The 10765-nt window shown below is 41.9% G+C and overlaps 1 protein-coding gene across 1 annotated transcript in view; it reads right to left on the bottom strand.

The window, feature by feature from the left end:
- Positions 1–3815: 3815 nt before the first annotated feature.
- LOC146058403 (myeloperoxidase-like) overlaps positions 3816–10765 on the bottom strand; it is a 47019-nt gene continuing 40069 nt past the window's right edge. The window contains exon 12 of the mRNA XM_083170684.1: positions 3816–4014. Coding sequence (XP_083026810.1) covers positions 3816–4014 — 199 coding nt within the window. The remainder of the gene's footprint in view (positions 4015–10765) is intronic.

Raw genomic sequence — 10765 nt, 5'->3', positions numbered from 1 at the left:
GGGTCCTGTAATTATTTTTATTGTCTGATGGGGTCCCATAGCAAAATAGTTTGAGGACCCCTGTGTTAGGATAATAATTTAAACACATTTGATTAATTAAAGTATCTGGTGTCCATACTGATTTGGCTACTGCTACAGTGGTATGGAAAACTAAACATACTGTACAATAAATATTTCTAGTGCCTACAAGTTGCAGACAGGCCAGTGTTCACAATAAAAATAACATTTAAAACACTGAAAACATATTTAGATGTTTTGGGATGAATTCACAATAGGTCAAATTGCATTTGGAATTTATTGGAATTTATTGCAAAGGTATCAAATTAATCATCTATGTAATAGCAAACCCCATATTGCGGATAACAATGTTAGTATCAATACTTGCAAATCTCCCCAAAATATATTGTTACTCTTCATATATAGAAATATATTGCAACATCACACATGCACAGGCACCCCATATGTGGAGCTAGACATGCCCTTTGGGCATAGTTTTACACACCCCCTCAAAGGGTGCGCTGTGCACCCTACTGTGATCTTCAAGGACAAGATTAATAAAATCCAAGATAAAATGGCATGCTCTTCCCCACCCAGTGACCTGCTCACTTACTTTCTTTAGCCCTTTGAAATTTTCTTATTTGACCCCGCAAGTGAGGATGAAGTATTAACACTCTTCTCCTACTCCACTACCTTTCCTTTTGATCCCAAACCCTTACAAGTCAATAAAGCTCTGCCTCCTGTCCAAACTTAAATCAAATCCGTAACCTCTCTCTTTCCTTACCTGTTCAAACATACACTAAATACTCCCATTTTGATCCAAACTGTCTCTCTAACTACTGCTCCCATGCCTCTCCAAGCTACTTGAGAGACTTTCCTACACTCGCCTCACACACTTTCTTAACTCCTACAACTTTTTGGACCCACTTCAGTCAGGCTTTCACTTTCAACACTCCACAGAGACAGCACTGACTCATGTAGGGGGGAGATGTTGGCATATTTTCAGCGGACATCTCTTTATGGAACAGGATGGGACCTGAACTGTTATGCATATTATTGACATAGAGATAATATAAAATACAGTTTTACAGCAACTTAATCAGACACATGACAACCCTATTAGTAATTACAATCTTATTAATGAAAAATAATAATTGAAATCCAGAATATGTATAAGATTTTTGTAGATTAGCAGGGTTATTCGCCATCTTCTTTATCTGTCCATGTTGAATACATCAGTTTATCTGAGTGTTTTCAAAAAGAAGCCAGGACCTAGAATGCAGATAAATAAACATGCAATAAAGTTTTTTTTTATTCTTTTTAATAAAGTACTTTCCCTGCACTTTTTTTCCCTTTCAAACATGATTAATCAGTATTGTATTAGTAGTATTCCTTATGTGCATACTGGGACCACTCCACAATGATTTTGTGACTGTTTTTCTAAGTTTTTCTAATTACATGCCCCTTAATAAGCCCTACCAGTGTATAGTGCATTTCTTTTAAAAAATTTTTTTTTTTGCTGAATTCACATATTTAATGAGATGCGAATTTGCGGGAAAAAATGTGATATGGTGCGATAATTTTTAGTCATGAAAATGTGCGATTTTGTGGATATGGTAATGTCCTTTTTTTTTTTTTAACTGCGTGGGGTCCCCCCTCCTGAGCATAACCAGCTCTGGGCTCATTGAGCCGGACTTGGTTCCAAAAATACGTACCCCATATTTCTGAATTAGCCCCAGCCTCTTGGACCGGTCCTGGTTCCAAAAACATGGTGAATGAAAAAACTCGGGCTCCCCCTATTTTGGAACCAGCACCGGACTTCAACAGCCTGCGGTGTCATGCCACAGCCGGGGGACACTTTTTACATAAGGTCCTCTGGCCGTATCATGCTCACTGTGATTGTTCAGCCCTGGATGGGGTAGTGGGGACCCCCCAATAAAGGTTTACCCCCCCCAGGCTTCCATGGGCTGAGGACACCGCGCTTGATACACGTAAAAGTGTAAAAAAATTAATTGCTTTTTACAGGTGAGCTACAAGTCCCAGTCGGCCTCGCCTGCATGCTGGGACTTGGCAAACCACAAGGGGCATTAATGGGCCCCCTTGGACTTAGTCCACCTGTAGAATAAATGTAAAAAAAAAACACAGACACAAAAGTCTTTCCCCTGCAGCAGCTGGGAGAATCATGTTGTAACAGCGGTATAGATGCTCTCTGCCCTGACTGGCTGTAGGTGTCTCCATGGCCAATCAGTGCTGAGAGCTTCTGTACCACTCTGACAGCGCGATTCTCCGGGCAGCTGGCTCACCTCACAGTCCATGCGAGGTGAGCTGCTGCAGGGTAAAGATGGAGACAATGCTGGAGCCTTGATTGTGAGTACAGGTGTAAAATTAGTGTGTGCATAACAAAGTTTTACTTTTCTGTGTTTTTTAACATTCTTTTTACAGGTGAACTACAAGTCCAAGGGAGCCCATTAATGCCCCGCAAGCTGGGACTTATGGTTTGCCAAGTCCCAGCATGTAGGGGAGGCCTGCTAGGTCTTGTAGTTCACCTGTAAAAAGCAATGGTATTTTTTACACTTTTACATGTATCAGCCCAGCGTCCACAGTCCACTCCCTCAGGTACCCCAACCAGGGCTGACCAGCCACGGTGAGCATGGTACGGCTTGAGGACCTTCTGTAAAAAGTGTCCCCCAGCTTTGGCATGACACCAGCCGGTGCTGGTTCCAAAATACGGGGGAACCTTAGTTTTTTTTGTCCCCCCATATTTTTGGAACCAGGACAGGTTCAAGAGTCCGGGGCTGGTTTCAGAAATATGGGGGACCCCTACACTTTTTGTCCCCCGTATTTTTAGAATCAGGTACGGCTCAATGAGCCCGTGGCTGGTTATGCTCCGGTGGGGAGACCCCACGCCATTTTATTTTATCATTTGAACTTTTACATATATTTTAACACAGAACCATCCACAGATCTCAATTATCTGTGCATGGTTCTGTCAAATTCGCTTGTCAGAACCTGGTCTATTTGTTGACGAGTTTTAATGACGTATTCCAAAAATCGCATCCCATTAAATTTGCGATTTGTATACTTTATAATAGGAAAATATTTGGATGCGAATGCAAGTGTAACTAAAAATCACCGCTTCAGAATGTGCGAATTTGCAGTAAAAAGTGTGATTTTTTTTCCTGCAAATCACATCCTATAAAATGTGCGCTTTTTGAAAAAAGTGCGAAAACTCGCATTTTTGGCAATAATATCGCAAAAGTCACAATATTGGACCTCATTAAATCTCGCCCCAATTCTTTATTTTGATCATACAAAGACGTTATAGGGAAAAATGTTATAGCCTGTGAGCTGATCTATTTTACTGTTGCCTAAATCATACTTCCCTACGCCCCTGCAGTCACCCGCCCTCACAGAAGAAATCTCCCATATCTCACCTGCTTCCTAGTGAAGCAGGATGAGGAGATTTTACCAGGAATTTCAGGTCCGCAATGTGTGGAGCGGGGCTTAATGATCCACATTTGTGCCGTTTAGCTCAACCCTCCTAATGGACACGCAAATCATGGTGTTTTTGGGCTAGAGCCTAGTGAATGACAGCCCAGCCCCACCCCCTGGTGGTACAACAAACAAGTTCTCCTCCCAGTAAGGAGACCCTAAAGGTAGGCAGCTCTGGCTTCAGTATTATTAGTGAAGAAGCCATTTTGAAAATATCAGTCATCTCTACCAACCATCTTCAGTAAATGTTTGAAATCAAACCATTTTACATTATTGACAAGTTTAGTTGTTTTCTGTTGTTGTGTACTTACAGTATATTCTCTATCTTAAACTCTCCAAGGATGCAGGTCTAGGGATGGGATGCTGGAACAGTTGACAAAATCTTGTGGGTATGTGTTCCCCAAGAAGACATTATGTGGGACTTGTTTGATGTTCGTATTTTTGCATATGACACTGGCCAGAGTCACATTTTCTATTGATCTTTTTTGAGCTGGGCTAAGCACCGTGGGATCTTTATAGAAAAACCTAAATAAAAAAGTATTGAACGATTAATCATCTTTTTTTGTGTACATTTTCATTACGAAAAGTAAAATTCCTTTTAGGAGATAAATGTAAATGTTTTCATTTAAGGAGATATACTTTCATTTAAGGAGAAATACTGCCTATATACACGTTGTGACAAGGATCACAAAACAGGGTCACAGATGATGACTTGGTAGTTTAATCTCATCCGCAGGTACAGCATAGCAGGTGACATTCATACAGTTGGTATCACAGTCAGTAGCATACAGGCATAACAGACTCCTAACAGGCTCCAATGGTCCCTTATCCATCCCCCCCGTCTATCTCTTGGGCAGATAGTTCACCATCGAGAGCCAGAAAACAATGCCATGGGAAGCCTTAAATCAGGACATCCCAGGTGCTGCTGATTACACCTGGGCTTCTGCTACTGCCAGCAAAAACTGGTCTGGATCCTCCACATTACTTTCATGTGGGGGAATGCTGACTCACTATATATATATATATATATATATATATATATATATATATATATATATATATCACAAAAAGAGTCCAATTAGCGCGCAAGTCCTTATCCTTTCAGTAGGATTCAAATCAGTCCTTTAGCTTTGGGGGAGAAGGAGATAATTTCCCAGCACTTTAGATCAGGTATACAACCGGCAGCTTCCTCTTAATTACCCTTGCGGGCACCTGGATTCTCAGGTAAACGGTATTTCTAGGAGAGGAAAGAGGAGCGCTCCAAATAGTGCTTTATCTTTTTATTTCAATCGAAAAAATAATAACATCCACAAGTACATTGTAAATGGTGTCACGTACCACAATAGACGGTTAGGCACAACCGCGGGTGATATACAGCATGAACTGGGGCTGTCTCCGACAGCAAACAGATTGGCAAACGTGGCCTGGCGTCGGTCTGAACTCCGTGGTGGATGTGAGAGTGGTGAGAGCACCCGTTTGCCAATCTGTTTGCTGTCGGAGACAGCCCCAGTTCATGCTGTATATCACCCGCGGTTGTGCCTAACCGTCTATTGTGGTACGTGACACCATTTACAATGTACTTGTGGATGTTATTATTTTTTCGATTGAAATAAAAAGATAAAGCACTATTTGGAGCGCTCCTCTTTCCTCTCCTAGAAATATATATATTATATATATATATATATATATATATATATATATATATATATATATATCAGGTTTGTATTTCCCTTGAGAGGAAAAGAAATCTGCACACCACAATGCATAAAACGCTTTCAATGCATTGAAAGCGTTTTATGCATTGTGGTGTGCAGATTTCTTTTCCTCTCAAGGGAAATACAAACCTGATGTAATTGATTTATATGGGATCTAGCACCCGCCCACTATCTATGTAAGTGGTGTGCGGTTTTTCTTCTTCCATATATATATATATATATATATATATATCAGCCAGTGAAGGAGCTTGGGACTTTACTACACTGCAGTGATTATTTGAGAGGTGATACTCTTATCTGGATCTCTTTTTTCATTTAATCTATAAGGTTCATCCGTATGAATATGGCCCTGTGAGCCCCACATTCAAGGACCTCATCCTTACAGAATTATTTAGCACACTAAGCCGGATTGGCTTCCTCCAAATGTATCACCTTATTGATTTTACCTTGTCCTGAATGAAACATTAGTTGCCACACAGGCCTAATAATAAATTATTTTGTCACACCCCTGATGAAGTTGTTCTGATGAAACGCGTTGGGATTCAATAAAGAACTTTTATCCTGAAAGAATCTTACATGTCATTCTGGAAGGGGACAAAGAATTGTCATATGAATTGTGATTGGTGTATCATTCAGTAATTATTGTATGAGTATCACGGAGGACACAGGCTCCTGGAGACTCCGTGATACTCGGCTGACAGTCCTTCTGGTGCCATATCAAGCCTTTGGTTTATTAACTCCTGGAGACCCTGTGATACTTGGTCTATACGCTTTTAGAAATTGCATTTACTTGTGAACAGAAGGATACCCAATTTTCTTTTGTTTTGGTGTGGAAGCCCATCTACCCACCCTAAAGGAAATTGCATCCTCTTGTGAACGGAGGGATATCCTAAATCTTTTTTATATATGTGATCCCATTGCTGGTGTTGAAATTCATCCATCCACCCTAAAGGGTTATTAACACACCCACTAGAAATTTGAAGAAGCCTACACTTTTATGTATTGATCTGGTCAAAGAAGACCACATCCATTCCGATTGATTCACTGCCCCTGATGAAGTCCTAAGGGACGAAACGCGTTGGGCCGCGGATTTACAGTGTATGTGGCACACGTCTGAAAAATTCTGAACAAATGAAAGAATCTTTTATTGTTGTATGAACCTTTAATAAATGCTGTTCTGCTTTTATGATACGCCTTTTACTTATTGTATGTATAGCCACTAAGTGGTACATTAAGCGCACCCCTATTTCTTTTTCTATATATATATATATATATATATATATATATATATATATATATATATATATATATATATATATACAGGGGTTCAACACTCACCACATTAAACTAACTCACCTTAATAACTCACGCCCCCCACTGGGGGGGTGAGTGTGCTAACGTGTTGCCCGGGGGGTCGGGACGACGGTGCTAACGTGATCCGGGGAGGACTTACTTTGTTCAGGAATGAAGAATGGCTGCCGGGTGACTTTAGTGTCAGACGGGGGGTGGGGGTGGGTTCCTGAGGGAGAGAGAGAGTGCTGACGGGTTGCCGGCGGGGGGGGGGGGGGGGGGAGGGAGGGGGGAGGTAGTGCCAATGGGTTGCTCGGGCGGGGTTATTGCTAACAGGTTGCCCGCGGGGGGGTGTTTCAGGAGGGAGAGGGTGCTAACGGGTTGCCGGTGGAGGTAGTGCTAACGGGTTGCCTGGGGGGGGACGAGACTATGGTGCTAACGGGTTGCCGTGGGAGGCCTTACTTTGTGCAGGAATGAAGACTGGCTGGCTGCTTTAGTATCAGACCCAATCAGCTCTGCGGTGCAAAGTCCCATGGGAGGAGGAGGAGCTTCTGAATTTGGGCATGGGCAGTAGCTCTCCTCAAGGACCACCGGCCGTCGCCATCTTCATCACTGGCAGCCATCCCAGTCAGACTCTCTCCACGGCGCCTATCAGCTAACATACTTGGTATGTCACTCTGCCCCCAGGAGTTGGTGGCTGTGGTTAGCGGGCACGGCCCAGCCAGGGGAGACAGCGGCGGCCCAGTAAGGGGGAAAGTGGATGAAATCCGGTTGCCTGGCGGGCCAATCCGCCCCTGTATCTATCTATCTATCTATCTATCTAACTATCTATCTCAAACCGGGTGCCTCCATTAGTTATGTGAGATACAGCAAGTAATGAATGTGGCACTCCCAGCTCCAACCATGGAATAAGCAGGCTACACAGTTATTTAAGTGCAACGTTTCAATGCCGTTTTATTCAGGCATTGTCTGATGAAAATGCCTGAATAAAACAGCATTGAAACATTGCAGTTGAATACCTGTGTAGCCTGCTTATTCCATGGTTGGAGCTGGGAGTGCCACATTCATCACGATAGATAGATAGATACACTAAATAAGTGTTCTAAAGGTGTACCAAATCAAGATGTTGTGTCACAGCATATAGTGGTATCTTTGGCGTGATACTGCTTCCTGGTGTTCTTCCAGAGTCATCAATTGGTATATCTGTGGACTGTTGTGGTATAAAGAATTAAAACATCAGTGCACGCACTTTTATATAAAGTGACTTTTGTGCCGAAAATAAGCGTTTGTGTGTATGTGTATCTATCTATCTATCTATATACATGCACATAAAAAACGGTATTTCAAATATATGTGCAAATGGTGCTCTACTGCCACCATGTGGTTAAAAATATATATCCACAAAAATTAAGTGCCCAAAATAAAAAAAGACACCCAGTACGGAAGTGGTATATAATTTTCACTCACTATGTGTTGTTTATTGGGTTACTTACTTCCTCAGAAGTGGGACCTTAAAACTGAACACCCCCCCCCCCCCCTGAAAACAGAGACATCTAAGTGTGATATGGTTTCAAAAAGTTTAATACGACATACACACAACAAAAATGGATAAAATGGACTCATACAATAAAAATGTACATGTAAGCTTATCTGATACTCTGCATCAAGTTTGTGGAGAGGTAGAGGTAGGTGCCCAATGCGTTTCGTCCAGTGGCGTAACTATTAATTACACGCCCCCCATGTGAAAATTTTGCCAGCACCGCCCCCCTCCCCCCATAGGGTTAACAAACCCCCCAGTAGTGTTAACAAACCCCCCCCCCCCATTGAGTTAACCCCGCCTGTGCGGCTGGTACCTCCTGCCACATCTGTCTTGCGGGTCCCGGCTCTTCCGACTCCTGCTGCTTAAATAAAAAAGTGACATTCGGAAAATGGCTGCACCCATACTGAAGACCATTTTTAAGGTTGCTAGAGTAGGCCGCCGCACATTTTTTTTGCACGTTTTTCCCTCTACCTCAGTTAATTCACTCACTAAAATGACACGAACATCAGATGGGAATCTGAATAAACTATAATTAATTTGCAAAAGATGGGATACTAAATACCCAGGGATATGACTAAAGGTGCCCATACACGGTCTGTTTAACGGATCCGTTTGGCACTTAATTAGCACGCATCGCATCGGATCGCATCCCTAGTGCATGCACTGTGATCCGATGCGATGTGTACCTAGTACAAAAAATATGTGCAGCACATACTTTTTGTACCGTACTATGTGATGCGCGGGAGCGCGCATCACATAGTACTAAACAGAGCCGGCGAAAACGGACCGTGTATGGGCTGCATAAGATCTAAATAATAAAGTGTAGAATCATATAAACAGGAAAATCATTAAACCTCCTGACAGCATTCAAAGTAAAAACCGAATGAACTTTATATGAAAATGATATTTCTCCATACAGATTCCGGACTCTCAAACATTGAGTATATAACAATAACACAACCACAGTGCTATAAGAAATACATGAAACAGAAATATCAGCATTTCACTGAGATATAAGAGCGGACCAAAGAACACATACACACAAGGACAGTGATATGGAAGAAAGCTTCAATAAACATAACTAGAAAATATTGAATCCGAAATTACAATATACAGAGTCCTGGGTAAAATTAAACCTGAGATCGTGATCCTAAAGCACTGATTGGTCACTCTGGACCACGTGATGAGCAGGTGATGCATGACGCGAGTCACGTGTCCCGGAAATAGGGCAAAAAAGATGGAGACGCCGTCAGACAGCAGAATAAACTAGAAGCACAAGATTGGCCTGTAACAAAACACGTGACCACCGAAATGCGGTCTGATTGGAGGAGGAAAAATGAATAAATATAATCCTATAAGGTTTATCTTTGAGCACCTTGACAAAGGGGTTACCGTACTCCGAAATGTTGGTTTTGCCTCACAACATTAAACCGTTGAAAGTTTCCTCCGAGTGCAGCCCATTCCTGTCTGCCTATCTATCTATATATGTATATGTATATATAGATATATATATCTATATATCTATATCTATATATAAATAGGGGGGGGGCACTAAACAGCACACTTTTATGGGAAGCTATGATTTAGCCAGGGCCAGCACACCCATTATGAGTTGTATGCCGCTGTGTAAGGCCCCAGAGTAATCAGGGTGCTGACAGTGACCTGATTACTCTCGTGCCTCACTCAGCTACTGCTCCTAGTAAGATAGCAGTCAAAGCAGGTCTGCCGCTATTCAACTCTCACGCTGGACCGCGAGCCAATTGGAGCTCGTGGTCCAGCAGTGGCTCCTGATTGGCTGCCAGACAGTGAGCTCGTGGTCCAGCAGGATAGTTGAAAAGGAAGCCCTAAAAGGAAATGTGTGGGAAACAGTTTTTGAGGGGAAAAATGCTGAGGAAATGTGGGATACTCTAAAAAATTGTCTTGAATCATTAACTGTTAAATACAGTACATTCCAAAAGTAAATAAGGGTAAATTCAACGACCGAGGAAATAATATTGAGGCTCAGCAAAATCAAAACAAACTAATCACCAGGGCCAGATGGGATTCATCCTAGGGTACTAATGGAATTAAGGGAGGAACTAGCGACCCCTCTACATTACATCTTTGATAATTCACTATCATCAGGTAAGGTACCAAAAGACTGGAGAACAGCAGAGGTAGTGCCAATATTCAAAAAAAGGAAAAAGGGAGGATCCCGTTAATTACAGACCTGTGAGTTTAACATCAATAGTGGGTAAACCGTTTGAAGGATTTTTAAGGGATGGTATCCAGGAATATTTAGATCTTCATAGTTTACTCAGTATTAACCAGCATGGGTTCATGAAAAATCATTCATGCCAAACTAATCTACTAGGTTTCTATGAGGAGGTTAGCAAAAACCTTGATAATGAACACACTGTAGATGTGATTTTCCTAGATTTTGCTAAAGCTTTTGATACAGTACCACACAAGAGGTTGATAAATAAAATGGAGGACCTGGGATTAGGGGCAAATATCTGTAGATGGGTAGGGAACTGGCTGTGTAATAGAGAAAAGAGTGTTTGTGAAGTGCCGTATCAAATATGATACCAGTACTAAGTGGAGTGCCACAGGGTTCAGTTCTAGAGACCATTTTATTTAACATTTTGTTTAACGATATTGGGATGGGGTTAGTCAGCAATGTATCCATCTTTGCAGACGACACAAAACTGAGCAGAGTTATTAAATAATCAGAAGATGTCACCACGCTTCA

Source organism: Crinia signifera, chromosome 2 (genome assembly GCF_055691185.1).
Source record: "Crinia signifera chromosome 2, ASM5569118v1, whole genome shotgun sequence".
Lineage (NCBI taxonomy): Eukaryota > Metazoa > Chordata > Amphibia > Anura > Myobatrachidae > Crinia > Crinia signifera.
Note: the sequence above shows the minus strand (reverse complement) of the source record. Positions and strands in the feature narration are given on the sequence as shown.